The following is a 19,063-nucleotide window of genomic DNA, read 5'->3' as shown; positions in this document are numbered from 1 at the left end:
CGGGTCCGGGTTCCGATTCCAGGCCTGCCCCTTGCCTGCTGTGTGACCTTGGGCAAAGCACTTGGCTTCTCTGCGCCCCAACGACCTCATCTGTAAAATGGAGATTAACCCCTCCCAACCCCCCTTCGATTTCGACCGTGTTCCACCCGAAGATCCGATATCCCCCCCCCCCCGGGACTAAACAGGGGGCCCGGCCCAGAGGAAGCGTTTAACAGACACGACAGAGAGAGCGAAAGGAAGCAAGAAAGGCAAAAAAACCCGACCGGGCCATCGGAGAGCCCGCCATGATCATCGCCGGCCGCGCGCGAAACTCGCACCGTTGCTGGGGCAACGAGTCAATGGGCCCGGGCCGGAGAGGGGCGGGGGGCGGAGCATGCGCAACGGAAGCGGAAAGGGCGGGGGCGGGGCCAGGATCAGCTCCAGCTCCAGCTCTTGCTCCGCTCCGGAGGCGCCTCGGCCGCTAGGAGCGGCTCCGCAGCCCGACGAAGATGGTGGACTACAGCGTGTGGGATCACATCGAGGTGTCGGACGATGAGGACGAGACGCATCCCAACATCGATACGGCCAGTCTTTTCCGATGGCGGCACCAGGTGGGCCGGGGCTCGCTTCGGGCTCCGCCTTCGAGCCCCTGATGCCGCCCCGCGCCCCCACTCCACTCCATCTAGAAACGATGTCTTTGATCTGACCCCGCCTCCTCCCCCATCCCCGCCGACGGAGGCTCACTCTCCGCCACGCGTTTCTCCCATCCCGGTCCCCTTGATCATCCCCATCCTCACCCCCACCCCAGCCTCCCGGCCCTCTCCCGGCCCTCTCCCGGCCCCCGGGGCATTCCGCCTGCTTCATCCCCTCGGCCCCCCGCGCCGTTCCCGGCTCCGCCATTGCCGGGCGTCAGGGCCGGCTCTTTTCTCGATTCCGTCACCTGGCTTTAAGGGTGTTGTCTTTCCGTTCCATACTTTCCGCCCTTCTCCCTCGTTCCTTTCTCCTTACACTTCCTGTTTAGCCCTTCTGATGTCCCACCCATCCAGGCCTACCTAGACCAGTTCTCTCCTTGGGGCCCCTCCTCCTCCTCCTTCATCTTGTCTCCTCCCTTTTTCCCCTGGGCCGCGGTGCCGCGGCCACATGTGTACCTCCCCCCGAATCTCTCCTTCTTCGGGTCGGGTCTCGATCCCTTCCCAGCCGCCCCCCCGCAGCCCGCCACTTCCCGCCCGATGCTTGGGCCGGCTCCACCTGGGTCCCCATTGTAACTTGCCTGGGGCGGCTCCCCAAAATGCAGGCCGAGCATTTCCTCGTCCCCGAACTGAGGAAAACACACTCCCTCCATTCCACCCCGCCTCCCTTTTCCCCCGGTGATAATTGCCGTGAGCGACTCCTTTGTTGAGCCGCCAGCCGGGGTCTGGGGTGAGAAGAAAAGGCAACCGAGGCGGGAGGCAGAAGTAGGCCACGGCCTGCTGGGCTCTGTGTCTCCGTTTCCCCGGAGTGGAGTCAGCAGGACCGAGGGCCGCAGGGGTAATCCATTCCCGAGCCCGGGACCCCACCCCGGTGACCGGAGTCCGGAGTCCAAATGGCCTCCCCCGGAAAACAGGGAGAGACCGAACTCCCTTGGGTTTTCCACCAGTCCCTCGGGAAAGGACGAACAGCCCAACGGGCTCCGTGGGTCAGGAGATGAGGATGGGAGACCTGGGTGAATAGAGCCCGGTCCCTTCCTCGCCTTCAAAGGCTCCTATAAAGCCAGCGGGGAGACCTTCCCAGATCGAGACCCTCACCTTTCGGGTCATGCCACCACCCTTAAAGCGTGGATTTGTCTCTCTGATCAATGAGGCGGTTTATTTGCCTTTACCTCTCTGCTTTTCATCACGGTCACCGTCACCACCACCGGTACGTACCGGGTGCCGACTCTGAGCAGAGCGCTGGACCGGGCGCCTTCTCTTGCACCTCTTTTGTGAATGACCATTTCCGTCTGCCTGCCCCCCTCCGCCACCGCCAGACTCTATACTACTTGAGAGCAGGGATTCCCTCTCGCTTCTGTTGAGCGTTCCCAAACGCGGAAAGCGGCCGGCCGTCAGTGATGTTAATTTTGGGCGGGGGCCCAGTCCAGCTGAGCTGGAACCCACCGCAGACCTCAGCCGGCATGGGAACTTGGACAGGGAGTGGTACCATGTGCTGGTCGGTCCCCTCCCCCTGCAGGGGGTAAACATCCGCTCCCCCCCCTTTCCTCCCCTGCCGTCTCCCCGGTGCCCAGGCCCGTGTGGAGCGCATGGAGCAGTTCCAGAAAGAGAAGGAGGAGCTGGACCGGGGCTGCCGGGACTGCCAGCGCAAGGTGGCCGAGTGCCAACAGAAGCTGAAAGCGCTGGAAGTGGCTGACAGGGAGGGGGAAGGGGCCCAGGGCGAGTGGCAGCGGCTGCAGGCGGAGGCCCAGGAACTGCGCAAGGAAGAGAAGACCTGGGAGAGGAAGCTGGACGAGCTGCACCGGAAGGAGAAGAGCATGCCGTGGAATGTGGACACGCTGAGTCGGGATGGCTTCAGCAAGGTGGGTGCCGAGCTGGGATGGCCCCAGCCCCCGTGGCCACGGGGGAGAGGCCGCGGGGGCTGGGGCGGACGGGTGGACGGGCGGAAGGATCTGGGGGAGGAAGCCACTGGCCTGCCCCTGTCAGGTCCCGGCTGAACGGAGACCCATCCGGTTTTCATCCAAGGTCTCCCCTCGACTTCACTCACCCCCAGGCCAGGGCCCCAGGCGGGTAGCGGAGATGATTTCCTCCTGCTGCACCTCCCGGCTCGGGCCCAGACCCGGGCCTGAGGCCCATCTCTGGTCCCACAGAGCGTCTTCAATGTGAAGCCAGACCAGGAAGAAGAGTCGGAGGAGCAGAAAGAGCAGAAACACAAAACCTTCGTGGAGAAGTATGAGGCTCAGATCAAGCATTTTGGTGAGGCTGGGAGCCTGGGGGAGAGGGTTGGGAGCTGAGCGGCCCCAGCCGTCTAGGCTTCTTTCAGGCCGGAGCCCTCTGACTTCACACTCCTCCCTTCCTCCCTTCCCAGAGGTTGCTGGGGCGGGAAGAGTTGGGGGGGGCGTGGGCGTGTGTGGCTGTTTCTAAGCCACCACGCTTTTTTTTGGTCTCCCTGCAGGTATGTTGCGGCGCTGGGATGACAGCCAGAAATATCTGTCTGATCACACCCATCTGGTCTGTGAGGAGACAGCCAACTACCTGGTCATCTGGTGTATCGATCTGGAGGTGGAAGAGGTGAGTGGCCGGTGCAGAGGTTGTGGGGCGGGGGTCCTCGGCAAGAACCAGTTGGGGGGCGGGGAGAGAGCGCAGGGAGGAACCTGTCCTCCACAGTGACCGCCTTATTCCCTCCCTCCACAGAAATGTGCTCTGATGGAGCAAGTGGCCCACCAGACCATAGTCATGCAGTTCATCCTGGAGTTGGCTAAGAGCCTCAAGGTTGATCCCCGTGCCTGCTTCCGCCAATTCTTCACCAAAATCAAGGTGGGGGCTCACCCTTCCCCCTCCCTCTGCCCCCCCCCCCCCAAACTGCCCCAATGATCATTGGTGTGTGTGTATATATATGCACGTGCGTGTCAGTCAGTCCCCATCCCCTCAGTGTCCTCTCACCGCCATCCAAAAGACACTTCTGCTAAGAGGGTCAGGGATGCCAATCATGATTTGCTGTTGCTTGGAGGGTAGGAACTGCACCAGCCAGAAATCCCCCCGTCAAGGGCTAGACTCAGCAGGGACTTGGGGGAGGGGGGTGGATCCGTGCCAAATGTCTCCATGTCATCTATGGATCTGCCCTCCCACCCCGGGGCCAGGGATGCGGTGGGGGTTGTGCGTCCGTGTGTTCTCATCCCTCCCTGTGTCCATCCCCCGGGTGTGCAGACAGCCGACCAGCAGTACATGGAGGGCTTTAACGATGAACTGGAGTCCTTCAAGGAACGGGTGCGGGGCCGGGCCAAGGTGCGGGTCGAGCGGGCCCTGCAGGAGTACGAGGAGGAGGAACGCCGGAAGCGGCTGGGTCCCGGCGGCCTGGACCCTGTGGAAGTGTACGAGGCTCTGCCTGTGGTACGTGACCTAGGAGGCTGGCGGGGTGAGGGGGTTGGGGTGGAACGACATTCTAGGGAGCCCCCAGCTCACTCCCCTCCCTGTCTCCCCCTCTTCCAGAAACTGCAAAAGTGCTTTGATGTGAAAGATGTTCAGATGCTACAGGACACCATCAGCCAGATGGATCCCACTGTGAGTTGGGGCCAGGGGTGACCGGTAGCTCCTGGGCAGGGGCCGGGGGCCGGCTGACTCCCAGCATCCCCTCCTTATGACTGTCCCCCGTTGTGGAAGTAGCCCAGCCTGGGAAAAGACCGGCTATTCTCTCCACTCTGACTTCTGACCCTCTGGACCCATCTCTGACCCTACCTCCCTCCTGGTCTCTGTCCTTCCACCTGCAGGGGGCAAGGCGAAAAGCAGGGGTGGTGGGCAGCCGGGAACTGGCATTAGAAGTTTCCCTCGCAAGTCCGCTCGCCAGCCAGGCATTGAGTCTGGGCATCGGGGGGTGGGGGGGACCTCGGACCAGCCTGTGGGGGCGGGGGAGAGAAGGAGCCGATGGGAGCTGGGTTATCGGTGGGGCAGGGTGACCTCACTCTGCCTCCACCTCCTGCATCTCTGTTTCAGGAAGCAAAGTACCACATGCAGCGTTGTATCGACTCGGGGCTCTGGGTGCCGAACGCAAAACCAGCCTCCAGTTTGGACAAAGGGGAGGAGGAGGCGGCGCTGCTGTCGGCGGCGGCCAAGAAGGCCGAGGACAAGGAGCATCCCTGAGGGCCACACGTTCACACACGAACACACATACACTCACACTTCCCTGAGGGACAAAGAAATGTGGGCCCACATGTTTTACCTTCCCCCACCACTCAGCTTCACTTCCTCCCCCAGCACCCCTAGCTCCAAGGACTTGACCTCCCCCTGACCCCTTCTCCTTGCCCCCCACCCTTTGCTGGCAGCCTCCCAAGGGGCTGTGGGTGGGGTGTCTGTTTGTCAGAGCAGGATCAGATGTTAGGCTTAGTGTGTTGGAGGTGGTTTTGAGCCCTGTTCCTCAATTGACGGGCTGCTGCTTCTCTTTCATTTCAGGGGGACGGGCGGGGAGGGGGGTGGGGAGTGTGCTGGGGCGGGGGGGCGGGGGCGGGAACCCAATTAAAATCAGAAAAATAAAAAAAGAGTTGGATGAACTGAGAGGGGAGTTGACTCGATGGCCAGGCTCCCAGTGCTGTGGGAGAAGAAGCTTTTGTACTGAGCCATTCTGCCTCCTGACCACGGAGGAGCGCTGTCGGGGAACCTGACCCCAAAATGGCTAATTTGGCTAGGTGGGAGCCGTGGCCCGGGTCCCGCGGTCCCCACGGTGGTCGCGGCGACAGCGGAACGGCCTCCCCGTCCTCGCCTCCCATCGCACGTCCCTCAGTACCGAAGTGCACCAAAGTGCAAAGGGCGTCCGGCCCTCCCTCCCCAAGCAGGGCCGGGGGGAGCGAACCTGGCGAAGGGTCTCCTGGACCCTGGAGTGCAGAGCCATAGCCTGACTCGCCAGTTTGGGGTCAGTAGGTGAGGAGAAGTCTCTCCCCACCCGGTCCCCGTCCCTACCGATACCGCCCGGGGCTAGGGACCAGTGCCTCACCGCCACCGAGTCCCGACTTCTCCCCCGGGTGGGCCGTGAGGACCGTTTCCTAGAATGACGCGGAACCTCACTCCTCCTCGGCCCAATCGCGGCCCCACCGAGGCCTCTCCCCGATTCGGGGATGCCGGGGTGCCCCGCGCCCCCCTAAGCTGAAGAGAAGCGGCATGGCGGAGTGGATAGGGCTTGGGCCTGAGAGGCCGAAGGTCGGGGGTTCTAACCGCCGCCGCTGGTCCGCCGTGTGGCCTCGGGCAAGTGGCTCCGCTTCTCTGGGCCTCAGTTCCCTCCTCTGCAAACGGAGGTGAGCCTGTGAGTCCCACGTGGGTCGGGGACTGTGTCCGACAGGAGTTGCCGGTACCCACCTCAGCGCTTAGTCCAGTGCCCGGCTCGTTGGGGGCGCTCGACAAATACCCTCGTTAACGTTAGTGATAAGTCACCTAACGCGGCCAACGGCTAGGGCGGGCCGAGATCTCCGGGGAGGGAGGGCGCGCGCGTTCCGGCGGCCAGTGCCCTGAGCGACGGGGAGGTGGGCCAATGGAAAGGCGCGATGCAGCGGCCCAATGAGGAGCGGCCTATTGGCAGCCGGCAGAGTCGCGGAAGGGACGGGCTGCATCTGAGCCAGGAGCGACAGGTGGGAGCGACGCCCCCCCCCCCCCCCCGCCCTAAAGAGGAGCGAGCCGGGCGCGGTTTAGCCGAGGGGATGATGGGTTCAGGGCCCGGGAGGGCGGGGAGGAGGATGTAGATGACGCAGATGATGCAGATGATGCAGATGCAGCTGGGCCGCATGGGGGGAGAGGTCGTAACCTTTTCTCAGGTCTGAAGGGGACGGCCGTCCGCCTGCCTGTCAGCCCGCATGCCCGCCCGTGTGTCCGCCATGCTTTAGCTTGGAGCCCGTGGAGAGCTCCGTCGCCCCGATTCCCTTCCTCACGGCCCCGCGGCTGTCAATTCCCCGGTCGCTGCCGGGCCGGTGAACGGGACTCGGTCCCCCCACCCCCCACCGGCCTCCTCCGGGAGAGTTGGAAGAACCGCGGTCCCGGCGGCTTTCTCGGACACCCACCTGCCGGGTCGATGAAATTAACGGTGGCGTCGGTTGACCGCCGACCGTGCCGAGCATGAGGCGGACGTGGACCCGGTCCCCGTACCGCGCGGGGTTCCCCGTCGAAGGGTGAGGGAGCCCGGGCACCGCAGCCCCGTTTCGCCGCCGAGGAGACCGAGGCGCGGAGAAGTTAAACGACCGGCCCGGGGCCACACGGCGGGCAAGTGGCTGAACCGAGGTCGGGACCCGGGTCTCCTGACTCTGAGGTTCTCACGCTCTTTCCGCTAGGCCACGCTACTTCTCTATTGCCGTAGTCAAGCGGGCCTCCTGTCGGGGACGACGGACGGACCTCAGTCTTCGGGGCCGAGAACCCGTACGGAGGAATCGATCCTGGGGCTAGTGGCCTGTCGCGGCCCCAGTCTCATCCTCCGGTCTCTGCCGGTCCTGTTCCCCTCGGGGCGCGGAGGGCGACGAGCGAGGAGGCGGGCAGGGCTGCAGCACGGCACGCGTGTGGTCTCTGCCCGCGTTCGCCAGCTCCGGACAGGACCGGAACTAGAACCCGGGTCTGCCGATTCCCACGTCCGAGCCCTTTCCCCCGGACCGACGGCGGGGCTGCATCTCGGGCTTAGCGATGGGCCATCCCACCGGCTCCGTCTCTCCCTCTGGTGACCCAATATGGACCGTCTGCTCCTGAATCTCTCTGCGGGACAAGCGGCCCTCTGACTCCCTGTCTCCGTGTGCTGTCGAGAAGTGTTTCCTTTTGTATGTTTGGAGGCCTCCTCCCTCCAGATTCCTCCCGGTGCTGAGGCATTTGGGAAACGGCAACTCTGTGTTTGCCCCGTCTGCACCCTCCAAGATCCTGTCAGCTTTCAGCCTGTATCTGTTCAGACCGCAGAATCCTAATCCTCTTGCTCCCTACCTGTCTTCTGCCAGGCTGGGGGACAGGTAGAGGGCCAGTCGTGGTGGAGATGTGGGAGACCGGGACTCCACGGGCTTCCCCCTGGGGTCGGACACCAGGCTCGCCACCCCACCCGCCGTGCCCATCTCTCTTTCGCCCTCCTGCAGCCGACGCGGGTGCCATGCCCTTGTGCCGCTGTTCCCTGCGCTCTAGCGAGTCGGACGAGGACAAGGCCCAGGGCTCAGTGACCGGAGGCCTGAGGGTCTTCCTCTACTGGAGTGCCGGTGGGGAGGGCCACGTGGTGTTCGGCCTGGGCCCGCTGACCGCCGAGGAGATCTGCATCCAGATCGCCCAGAAGATCGGTACTGGGAAGGGGGCGGCGGCGGGGGAGGGGAGGTGGGACCCTGGCCGGAGCCAGTGCTCCTGACTCTCTGCCTCTGCTATTTCCTCCTCAGGCATCACCCCCATCTGCCACAGCCTCTTTGCCCTGTATGACCCACAGATCCAGACCTGGTTTCCTCCCAGCCACGTCTTTGAGGTCGGCCGGGATAGCAGTTGGAGCTTGCACTTCCGCATGAGGTGGGGGCTGAGAGGCTGATGGACAGGCCCCCGGCCGTCACCGGCCGGCCGCGTGTCCCGAAGGGCGAGGGGAACCCCCTCTCCTGGAGGTCGGGGGTGATGGGCGGGCATACGGGGGTGGCATTTGGGAGTCATCGGCGGGGTCCTGGGGGGTCTTCCCACAGATTTTACTTCCGTAACTGGCATGGGCTGCACACCCGGGAGCTGGCCGTGTACCGCCACGGGCCCCAGGCCACTGGGGGCCCCAGGGAGCGGGCCGAGCAGGGAGAGGGGCTGCTGGACCAAGCGTCGTTCGAGTATCTCTTCGAGCAGGTGGGCATGGTGCCAAGAGCCAGGATGCCTGCAGGGGGTCAGACGAGCCGCGGTCCCCAGGGCAGGGGTGGACGACGACACGATCTTGGGGGCGGGGGAGCTGGACCGTTGGGCGGGAGGCTCTGCCGGACCCAGCGCAGGCCCAGGCGGGGAGAGGGTGCCTTCGTCTGGGTGACGCGCTGGGTGCCCTGTGGTTTCACCTGACTTCCGCCGTCCAGGGCAAGTTTGACTTTGTGAACGACGTCGTGTCCCTGTGGGAGCAGCCCAGCGAGGCTGAAGTCTGCCGTTTCAAGAACGAGAGTCTGGGCATGGCCGTCCTGCACCTCGCTCACCTGGCCCTCCGGCAAGGCGTCCCCATCTGGGACGTGGCCAAGACCACCAGGTTCCTGGGCCCCGGGGGGAGCTACTGACCCAAGCGAGAGCCTTCCTTCCCAGTGGGAAGTGGGGGAGAGGGGCGCTCTGAGGCGGGCCGCGTTTCGGGCCCCCGGCCTGTTCCCATTCGTGACCCCCACCTGGCCCTGTGGGCCCCAGGACCGGGCTGGCACCCGTTGGCCCAACGGTCCAGGGCCCGGCCTGCCCTCGGCTCCCGTGACCCCAGGACGGCCCCCTTTCCCCTCCCCGCCAGCTTGAAGGACTGCATCCCGCGCTCCTTCTACCGGCACATGCAGCGCCACAGCTCTCTAACCCGCTTCCGCATGCGCAACGTCTTCCGCAAGTTCCTGCGGCGTTTCCAGACGGAGACGGCCCGGCCCGGGCAGCTCAGCCCCCAGGACGTCATGGTCAAGTACCTGGCCACTCTGGAGCAGCTGGCCCCCCGCTTCGGCACCGAGCGTTTCCCGGCCCTGAAGCTGGCGCTGCCGGTCGGGCCGAGGCTGGAGCCGGAACCGGGCTACGTCCCCAGCAGCCACCCTCTGCTCACGCCTGATGCCCGCTCTGGCCCCCCGGCCCCCGGGGATCAAACGGCCACCCACGAGGTGCTGGTGACTGGCACCGGGGGCATCGCGTGGCGGCCGCTGCCGGCCCAGGTGAGCGGGATGGGGGCTGGAGGTGGAGGCGGGGGTGGCTGGATGCTACCGCTCCTTCTCCCCTCCTCCTCCCCGGCCCTCGGCTGAGGGACTGTCTGGACGGTTTCAGGACCCGGCTCTGGGCCCGGAGAGGGGCCCCTTCCCCGGTGGCGGCTCCCGCCTCAGGAGGCCGAGGCTCCGAGCCCGGAGGGTTGAGTGCTGGGAGCCGGGTGTGGGCCAAGAGGCGCCGTGGGAACGCTTCTGTGACTTCCAGGAGATCACGCACGTCGTCCTCACGGGCAGCCGCGTCACCATCCACCAGCGGGACAATCAGAGCCTGGTAAGACCTGCGGCACGGGGTGGGCGCAGAGGGTCGCGACCCGGTTCTCGCTCCCCCCCGCCCCGTCCCCCACACGTGTGTGTCTCTCCCCGCCCCCACTTCCCCCCTACACCTTGTGCAGGAACTGGCCCTCCCCACCCCGGCAGCCGCCCTCTCCCTGATCTCTCTGGTAGACGGCTACTTCCGGCTAACCACAGATGCCAGCCACTACTTGTGCCGTCAGGTAGCTCCACCCCAGTTGGTGATGAGCATCACGAACGGCATTCACGGGCCCCTCAGGTGAGTGGCGGGGCCTGGGGGAGGCTGGAGGCGAGGGCCGGGGCCTCGCTCACTCCTGCTCCCCTCCCCTCCGCAGGGAGGCATACGTCTGGGCCAAGCTGCAGCGAGAAGAACCAGAAGATGGGCTGTACCTGATCCACTGGAGCGCCTGTCATTTCCACAAGATGATCCTGGCTGTGTCCGGGTGGGATCGCGCCAGGGTGAGTCAGTCGATCAGAATGGCATTTGATTGAGGGCTAGACACTGTACTGGGTGCTTGTGAAAGCACGATGGGAGCGAGACGCCATGTTCCCCACTCTTGGGGAGCCTCACACTCTAACCGGAGAGACAGGTGGAACTCTATTTTCAGAGAGCGAAAGCCACGGGGAGAACAGGACCAAGCAGGGAGCAGCACATCCACTTCAGGATAAAAGAGGCATCCGTCCCAACACTTGAATGTACAGATAGATCTCTAAATAGTACCTTTAAATTGAAAGAAAAAAAGTCCAAATGTCCCTTTGGACACAAAGGCCGAGAATAGGATTAAAGTTGGCAAATGCCCAGGGTGGGGGTTCTGGGAGGGTGAGGCAACTCTAGGGCATCGTGCGTGAATCGGGGAAGGCTTCCTGAAGGAGGTGGAACTTTAGAAGGGACTCGAGAGATGAGATGAGCCGAGACCCGGCGGCTTAGGGGAGGGGGAACAGCGTGGGCGAGGGCTCGGACAGAGGCAGGAGAGGCAGGAATGAGGTGCAGTGAGGAGAAGGTTGGCTTGGGAGAAACCGAGAGAGCAGACTGGGAAGTAGAGGGTGAAGGGGACCGATCTGTGAGGTGGGGTGAGTTGGCGGAGGGTCTCGCAGCCGACGGCGAGGGGTGCGGTTTGGTGCCGGCAGCGGAAGGTGGGCGGCCATCAATAGCTTTCGAGAAGCGGGGAAAGACGTGTGTTGATTTGTGCAACAGCGAGGAGTCTGGAGGCCGGAGGGCCGGTGGGGAAGCCGATGCGGTCATGTGAACGGTGATTTGACCACAGGACTAGCCGCTTTGTGGGAGGAGAGGAGGGGCGCATCGGGGAGATGTTGTGGAGGGAACGGTCAAGATGTAGCAATTAAATGGATGTGAGGAAGAAGTCAGTGTCATTCAGTGGTTTCTTTGAGCACTTCCTGTGTACAGAGTGCCAGGGAGATTACAGTACAGTAGAGTCGGTGGACATGATCCCTGCCTTCAAGGAGCTTCCGTTCTAGCCGGGGAGACAGACTGTAAGATAAATTATAGGTAGGAGGAAGCGGTAGAGCGTAAGGAGGTGGACGTAGGTGCTGTGGAGCTGGGGATGGGGCGAGAACCCAAGCACTTAAGGTGTGCATAGACGATGCAGAAGGGAGGTCTAGTTAGGGAAGGCTTCCTGGAAGAGATGTGATTTTTAGTAAGGCTTTGAAGATGAGAAAGTGGCTGCTGGAATTTGGGATGGGAAAGCTGGTGGGGTTTTTTTTTGCCGGAGATGGGAAATTTAGGAGTGATCCGGGGAGGGATTTGGGACATGTTATAGTTGGCCATCCGCATTTCAGTCAATCAGTGGTATTTATTGAGCGCTTACTAAGCGCTTGGGAGAGTACAGTACAACGGAGTTGGTAGACACATTCCCTGCCCACAACAAGCTCACCTTCTAGAGACCTTTCTAGTCTAGTGCCCTATCACACGGAAGGTCTCAGAAGCAGGAGGAAATGTGGTATTTTAGATTAGGTGTTAGGTAGATTTGGGAGTACAGAGTGGGTCTAGTTTTCTTTTGAACAGTCTGAATTTCAGCTGGCCTGTTCCCTGTCCAGTTCAAATAAGGGTAATTGTGGTGTTAATTAAGCACATACTCTGGGTCGGGCACTGTACTAAGCACTGGGGAAGACACAGTTCCTGTCCCAGATGGGGCTCCCATTCTAACTTGGAGGGTTCTGATATGGAACTGGATGTTTTCATGTCTGGTTTGTTTTTCTTTTGGCCACCAGCCTCCCTCAGACCTGAGCGGGGAGTGCCAAGGCCGGCAGAGGGATTAGGTGTCCCTCTGGAGAGACATTCTAGAATCGTGCAAAATGGCACCAGTGACGTCACCGTGGCGTCCTCAGGGGGCCGTATGGGGTAGTGACCGGCAGGAGTCTGCCACGGAGAGCAGGTGTTGAGGCCGTGAGAGCGAGCGATGAGCCTCCCACAAAGAAGGGGCATGTTGAGGGAGACCCACAGGGAGGGAGTTAGGGGCAGAAGAGGAGCCTGCGAATGAGACTGAGGTAAAAGAAAGAACCATGAACAGATGGGGCCGGCAGAAGCGAGGTCTGGGAGTGTTTAAAGGAGGAGTTGGTCCTTGGTGTCGGAGGGGGCAGAGAGGTCAAGGAGGATTAGAATGGAGCGGGGGGTGGTGAAAGGGGGACAGAGAGACCCCCGTAGCCTGGGGTCCCAGGGGAGAAGTTTCTATGGGCATCCTTGGGGAATTGGCCATCTTCCTCTTGCCCAGGCCCTGGCCCCCGCTCCCGCCGCCGCCCTCCCCAAGCTGACCTACAAGCAGTTCTACATCTGGCAGCGCCAGGGCCCCACGTTCCAGCTGGAGGGTTGGGAACGCGGCTTCTCCACCATCCGCGACCTCGTGGCTGCCCTCCAGGACTGCAGCCTGCGCTCTGGCCCTGACAGCTTCACCATCCGCCGCTGTTGCCCACCCCGGCCGGGAGGTACCATGGGAGGGATGCAGCTGGGGTGGGTGGGGCAGGGGGAGGGAGCAGGGAGGTTGGCACCATTGAGCTCTCAGGTAGGTGGCACCCCTCCCTCCCTGGTAATAATAATAGTGAATAATAATAGTGGTACTCATTATTATGTAGAGAAGCAGCGGGCTTAGTGGAAAGAGCACGGGCTTGGGAGTCAGGGGTCATGGGTTCTAATCCTGGCTCTGCCACTTGTCATCTGTGTGACTTCGGGCAAGTCATTTCACTTCTCTGGGCCTCAGTTACCTTATCTGTAAAATGGGGATGAAGACCGTGAGCCCCACGTGGGACAATCGGTTAGCCTTGTATCTATCCCACCACTTAGAACAGTGCTCGGCACATAGTCAGCGCTTCACAAATACCATCATCATTATTATTATTACCTGCTAAATGCTGACTATATGCCAAGCACTGGGTAGACCCAAGAGATTCAGGATGGACCCAGACCCTGTCTCCCAAGGGGCTCCCAACTGAAGGGGAATAGTACCGTCCAAATAGTGCCATCCAAGCCGTCCTCACTGAGCGGGTCTCCTTCCCCACCCAAGCACACAAATGGGTCTGTCCAGTTTATGGCTGGGTCCCCCTCCCCTCCCTCAGTGGTTCTGTCTGGGCTATTCCCCACTGGAAATTTTCCTTCTCACCCCGCACGTGGTATGGGTCATCCGCTTCTCCACCCCCCTCACCACCCCCACCGCCACCTTGCAGAGATTTCCAACCTGATCATTACCCGGCGACCTTGGGACAGCCCCAAACCACCCAGCCTCACCCAGCTCAGCTTCCACCAGATCCACAAGGACGAGATCACCCAGGTAGGAGATGGGGGGTGGCAGCGGGGGCGCGAGGACAGAGCTGGCAGTGGGAAGAAACTAGGGTCTCAGCATTTAGAAGAGCCTAGTTGGCAGCTCAGGTCACCCCTCACCACCCGTACCCTGCACCTGTAGTTTAGGACCAGTCACGAGAAGGCATGCCCCCTCCTACCCATCCCCTACGCACCTCCTCCCTCTTCCTCGGCCCTCAGTGCCGTGGTGACAGGAGGCTCCTTTCGGTCTGCATTCAGCTGGCCCACTTGGGCCAGGGCACCCGGACACAGCTGTACGAGGGCCGCCTTCACGTGGGGGCCGCGGGGAGCCTCTCGGAGCCAAACAACAACCAGCAGGAGCTGCGCGTGGTGCTCAAGGTGCTGGACCCCAGCCACCGGAACATCTCTTTGGTGAGCGCCGGGGCTGCGGGTCGGGCGGACTGGGGGGCAGCGGGCTCTGCCGGTTGGGGTCGTCGTGGCCTTTGCTTTGACCCACTGGCGGGACCCAGTGGGAGCACGGTGCCCACTCAGGTGCCCGCCCCGGCCCACCCCCTCTCGTGTCTCCTCCCAACCAGGCGTTCTTCGAGACAGCCAGCCTGATGAACCAGGTCTCCCACATCCACCTAGCTTTCGTCTACGGCATCTGTGTGCGAGGCTCTGAGAGTGAGGAGCGGGGCCGGGGCGGTTGGCGGAACTGTGTCTGCGGGGACTGGGGAGGCTAGAGCCGGGGTCCCAGGACCCTTCCTCTCGAGGAGTCTGCCGAACGCCCAGCTCTCCATGTCCCCCAACCCCATTCCCCATGTCCCCTCTTCCCCTCTTCCGGGCCGGTGACAGACATCTTGGTGGAGGAGTTTGTGGAGCCCGGCCCGTTGGATGTCTGCCTCCGCCGGGAGAAAGGCCGGCTGCCTGTGGCCTGGAAGGTCACCGTGGCCCAACAGCTGGCCAGTGCCCTCAGCTACCTGGTGGGTGCCCGGGGCTGAGGGTTGAGGGCGGTGCTCAAGAACGGCGGGGAAAGGGGCAGGCGAGCACCCCGGTGGCGAAGCTATGGCCGCCGGCTGGGCCACTTGCAACTCTGTGGAGGGACCGTGGCCAGCTCCCCGGGGACAGGATCTCGGCCACGGGCTCCCCCGGGGGTGGGGGTCACGGCTCGGAACCTTACCGGGTCGAGTCCCCCCGCCACCCCCCACCGTGGGCCCAGTCACCGAAGCCGAACTCTTCCCCTTCTAGGAGGATAAGAACCTGATGCACGGGAACGTCTGCGCTAAGAATGTCCTGCTGGCACGGCGGGGCCTGGAGGACGGCCTGCAGCCTTTCATCAAGCTCAGTGACCCTGGAGTCAGCTTTGCTGTGCTATCCCGGGAAGGTGCCAGTGGTGGGGGGCGGGGCAGGGGAGAAGAGGAGGGTAAGGGTCCTCACCTCACCTCCCCCACCAGTAGCTGACGGTCCCAACCCCCGCCAACCCCCCACCCTCGATCCAACCCCGCCCTCCGGCAGAGCGTGTGGAGAGGATCCCCTGGATCGCGCCCGAGTGCGTGCAGAGCGGGACGGGTTGCAGCCCGGCCGCGGACAAGTGGAGCTTTGGCACGACACTCCTGGAGATCTGCTTCGATGCTGACGCTCCGCTCCGGGAACGCACTCCCTCCGAGGTAGACCACCGGCCCGGGCTTCCCTGCCGCCACTCCCGCTCCCGGCCCCTATCCCGGCCCATCGGCTGTGCTGGGGAGCCCCACCGCCACCCTCCCTCTCACCCTCCTTCCCTGCCAAACACACAAGCTGCTGGTCATCTGGAGGGGCGGGGCGGGGGGGGGTGGCAGGGAAAGGGGAAGGGAAAGACGATCCTGGCTTGTCCCCTCTCGGCCCCTTGCTCTGTCCCTCCTCCTCCTCTTCCTCCTCCTGCTCTCCGTCCCCTCCCCCCCACCAGTGGAACGAGGTTCAATGTCCTCCCCCCACCCTGCAGAAGGAGCGTTTCTATGAGAAGCAGCACCCGCTCCCCGAGCCATCGTGCAGAGAACTGGCCACCCTGATTGGCCAGTGCCTGACCTACGACCCCAGCCAGCGGCCCTCCTTCCGCACCGTGCTGCGTGACCTCACCCAGCTGCAACCACAGAGTAAGGGCATCCCCCGACCTCTGCTCCCCCCTCCCTCCTCCCCCAGTGGCCCGGATCAGGGCTCAGTCGGGTCAGGCAGTTGGCGGGGAGGCCCGAGGGGCTGACGTCGGACCTGGCTCCTCAGACCTGCTCGGCGTCATCGCGGTCAGGCCCGATGCCCCCGCCGCGGACCCCTCGCTGTTCCAGAAGCGCTACCTGAAGAAAGTCCGAGACCTGGGGGAGGTGAGAGGGAAGAGGTCGGGGGGCAGGGGCCAGTGGTGGCGGGCGGTGGAGAGAAGGAGCAGTTGGCAGGGCTGGCCCGGGCGAGGGTGGTGATGGCCCCGCTCTCCCCACCCCCTCCAGGGCCACTTTGGCCAAGTGAGCTTGTGCTGCTACGACCCCGTGGGCGACGGCACCGCCGAGATGGTGGCCGTCAAGTCTCTCAAGGCCGACTGTGGCTCACGGCTCCGGGGAAGCTGGGAGCGGGAGATCCGGATTCTGCGGGCGCTCTATCACCAAAATATTGTCAAGTACAAGGGCTGCTGCAGTGATCAAGGTGGGTGGCCAGTAGGAAGCGCCCCATCCCTCCCTCCCTCCTCTTCCTCTCCCCCCCTTTCCCCCCTTCCTCCCTTCCTCCCTCCTTTCCCTGGCTCCCACTGCCCCGCTCTGTCCCGCAGGGGAGAAGGTGTTGCAGCTGGTCATGGAGTACATGCCACTAGGCAGCCTGCGGGACTATCTGCCCAAACATAGTGTGGGCCTGGCCCAGATCCTGCTCTTTGCCCAGCAGATCTGTGAGGTGCGGCCCAAACTGGGAGGGGTAGGTGGCGGGCGGGAGGGAGGGAAGCAAGGCCAGGGCCACGGAGCCCCCGTGAATGGCCACCGACTGTTGTTCCCTGACCTATTGCCTCCCCCACCTCCCTGCCAGGGCATGTCCTACCTCCACTCCCAGCGCTACGTCCACCGGGACCTGGCGGCCCGCAACGTGCTGCTGGAGAATGGCAATGTGGTCAAGATTGGGGACTTCGGCCTGGCCAAGGCCGTGCCTGACGGGCAGGACTACTACCGTGTGCGCGAGGACGGCGATAGTCCCGTGTTCTGGTGAGCCGAGAGCGGGGCGGGAGGCTGGGCTTGGGCCTCCCCCCTCCCACCAAGCCCCCAACTCCATTTCCCTCCTCCCAGGTACGCTGTGGAGTGCCTCAAGGAGTGCAAGTTCTACTACAGCTCCGACATCTGGTCCTTTGGGGTCACCCTCTATGAGCTCCTGACCCACTGCGACCCCGGCCAGAGTCCCCCGACGGTGAGAGCCTTCGATGGGTTCCGCGCCCCCGCCCAACCAGCCAGCCTGCTAACTGAGGGTCTCTCTCTCTTTCTCTCTCTCTCTGGGTCAGAAATTAGTGGAGCTCATCGGGACCACCCAGGGCCAGATGACTGTGCTGAGGCTCATTGACCTGCTGGACCGAGGCCAGAGGTTGCCCTGCCCTAAGGACTGTCCCTGGGAGGTCAGACCGTCTCTCCCTCTCCACCCTGCCCCCTCTCTCTCCCATTCCTCCACCCTATCTGTTCCCTCCTCCCCAACCCTGACGCCCCTGCTCCCCTCCAACTCCAGATCTATCTCTTCATGAAGAACTGCTGGGAGCCCGACCCATCCTTCCGCCCAACCTTCAAGAACCTCATCCCCATTCTCGGGGCCTTCCGGGAAAAGTACCGGGGCCAGGCCCCCTCCGTCTTCAGCAGGCCTGCTTCCCCTTCCTGTCTGGAACTCGGTCCCCCTCCAGTCCCACGTCTCGGAGGATAGAACGTTTTGAGGGTGAGATGGGAGGTCTGAGGGCCGGGATGGGCAGGGAGGGGTTTGAGTTCACAGCCCAGAGCCCTCCCTTTCCTGTCTGGCTGGGCCAGATCCCCGGCTCCGGGCTGTCCCGCATCCCCGACCCTCAGTGTGCTGGCATGCTCCCCGCTTTGAAAGGCCAAGAGGTTGTGGCCCTGCTTCCTGGGCGAGGGTGGGGTCCCTCACCCATCTTTGCCCCCCCACCCGCACTACTCCCCGTCCACAGGTGGTATCACGGACGATGGCTGGAACTGGCCCAGGGCACACTGGAGAGGGAGCCGGGGGCCTGGACGTGCATGCGTGTTCCAGGGCAGACTGGGTGGCGGTTCGGTCGGTCGGGGCCCAGCGTGGAGATTCCTTGTCTAAACCCTCCCTGTCCCAGGGCTTCTACCCGCCTGTGGCCACCAGCCAATAAGTTGTTGGATTTTACTATAATCAGTCCCCCTCCAGCCGTTCCCCAGTTGGATACCCAACCACCCCCCCAAATGATTACTCAGGTCAAATTACTGCCACCAAGCCATGCCCTGAAGTTACAGATTTACTCCCCCGCCCCATAAGCACAGGGCTCATTGGGGTCCCACTCTCCCACCCTGCTGTCCGTTGTTAATAGGGGCAGGGGTCGGCTAACCCCTCCCTCGGGAGTGCCGGCCAGATACGGTCGCGGGGGCCTGGAAACCCAAGTCACACGCCGTTCTCCCGGAAAAGAATAGAAACGTTTTGCTAAAGCTGAAGAAAGCTTGTTTCCATGTTAAAGTCATAAGCGACAATTGGAAGCGAACGGGCTCACAGCAGATAACAAGGTTGCTGCAGTACAAGGTCAAAATAGCATTAGATCCAATCCAGTTATAAACCGCAAATCTCTCCCTGGATCCGGGCTTCCCCAGATCTTTCCATCAGCGCTTACCGGTGGGCCCGGGCTTCTCTGCCTGACTTTCTTCCACTCTCCCACCTCATCGTCCCCGGGTGTTTCAGGTCCCCACCTCCTGCCCCGGCCGCAGTTGGGGTCCGGCGACGTCATCCGGTCCCCTCCGGGAGCCGTGAATCTGCCGGCAGTCTTCCCATCCATCCAGGGATACTCCGTGGAGGTGGCTTGCCTTAGAGGTTCTGGAGGACACGGTGGCGGTAGGGCTCAGGTCTTGCCTTATCACCCGGCCTAGAGCCATCAGCAGCCCATGGTTAGGCAAAATGTCAGCCAGATCTTGAGGCGTCAGCACATGGATGGACAGAATGTTGACAGTCTCTAGGTGCGTGTGTGTGCAGGTGTGTACAACCTGCTACGGGGAGATCAGTACCCCCCTCTTAGGCCACCTCCTTTCCCCAAAGCCAGCGATGGGCACCGAGCTTGCCTTTAGGTTCACCTTCCTGCTGCTGGACAGCACCCGAAGCTGTCCCTCCCACCAGACTGGATCCTCCAGGGCACACTGGAGAGGGAGCCGGGGGGCCTGGCCTAGAGCAATCTGAGTAACCACCCGTGACCTGTCCCAATAAAGCTGTCATCCTTCTGGACTGCTAATCTGTGTGTGCATCTGGGGAAAAGAAGGACAGGA

The 19,063-nt window shown here is 62.9% G+C and overlaps 2 protein-coding genes across 2 annotated transcripts; both read left to right on the top strand.

The window, feature by feature from the left end:
* Positions 1–393: 393 nt before the first annotated feature.
* Positions 394–4,820, top strand: CDC37 (cell division cycle 37, HSP90 cochaperone). The gene is made up of 8 exons (XM_029053490.2): positions 394–590; positions 2,240–2,527; positions 2,816–2,921; positions 3,121–3,236; positions 3,360–3,482; positions 3,873–4,055; positions 4,155–4,226; positions 4,656–4,820. Exons 1-8 carry the CDS (start codon positions 489–491, stop codon positions 4,800–4,802), a joined length of 1,137 nt encoding a protein of 378 aa, XP_028909323.1. The 5' UTR covers positions 394–488; the 3' UTR covers positions 4,803–4,820.
* Positions 4,821–6,922: 2,102 nt separating this feature from the next.
* On the top strand, positions 6,923–19,041 carry TYK2 (tyrosine kinase 2). The gene is given in 23 exon segments (XM_039910543.1): positions 6,923–7,942; positions 8,036–8,159; positions 8,324–8,471; positions 8,690–8,853; positions 9,097–9,589; positions 9,702–9,815; positions 9,937–10,094; positions 10,171–10,294; positions 12,565–12,775; positions 13,511–13,614; positions 13,863–14,015; positions 14,180–14,267; positions 14,439–14,566; positions 14,832–14,967; positions 15,099–15,250; positions 15,562–15,712; positions 15,837–15,934; positions 16,055–16,247; positions 16,369–16,487; positions 16,617–16,789; positions 16,871–16,988; positions 17,080–17,190; positions 17,298–19,041. Coding segments are annotated over 23 exon segments (3,741 nt in total). The 5' UTR covers positions 6,923–7,650; the 3' UTR covers positions 17,487–19,041.
* The last annotated feature ends 22 nt before the right edge of the window (positions 19,042–19,063 follow it).

The sequence above is a fragment of the Ornithorhynchus anatinus genome, chromosome X2 (genome assembly GCF_004115215.2).
Source record: "Ornithorhynchus anatinus isolate Pmale09 chromosome X2, mOrnAna1.pri.v4, whole genome shotgun sequence".
In the NCBI taxonomy this organism is placed as follows: domain Eukaryota; kingdom Metazoa; phylum Chordata; class Mammalia; order Monotremata; family Ornithorhynchidae; genus Ornithorhynchus; species Ornithorhynchus anatinus.
Note: the sequence above shows the minus strand (reverse complement) of the source record. Positions and strands in the feature narration are given on the sequence as shown.

Bases quoted from the DNA above. Each gene is read 5' to 3' on its own strand.
- CDC37 (XM_029053490.2), top strand. From the start codon at position 489: ATGGTGGACTACAGCGTGTGGGATCACATCGAGGTGTCGGACGATGAG. The intron at 4,056-4,154 runs GTACGTGACCTA...CCCCTCTTCCAG, and splicing joins TGTACGAGGCTCTGCCTGTG to AAACTGCAAAAGTGCTTTGA. The intron at 4,227-4,655 runs GTGAGTTGGGGC...TCTCTGTTTCAG, and splicing joins TCAGCCAGATGGATCCCACT to GAAGCAAAGTACCACATGCA.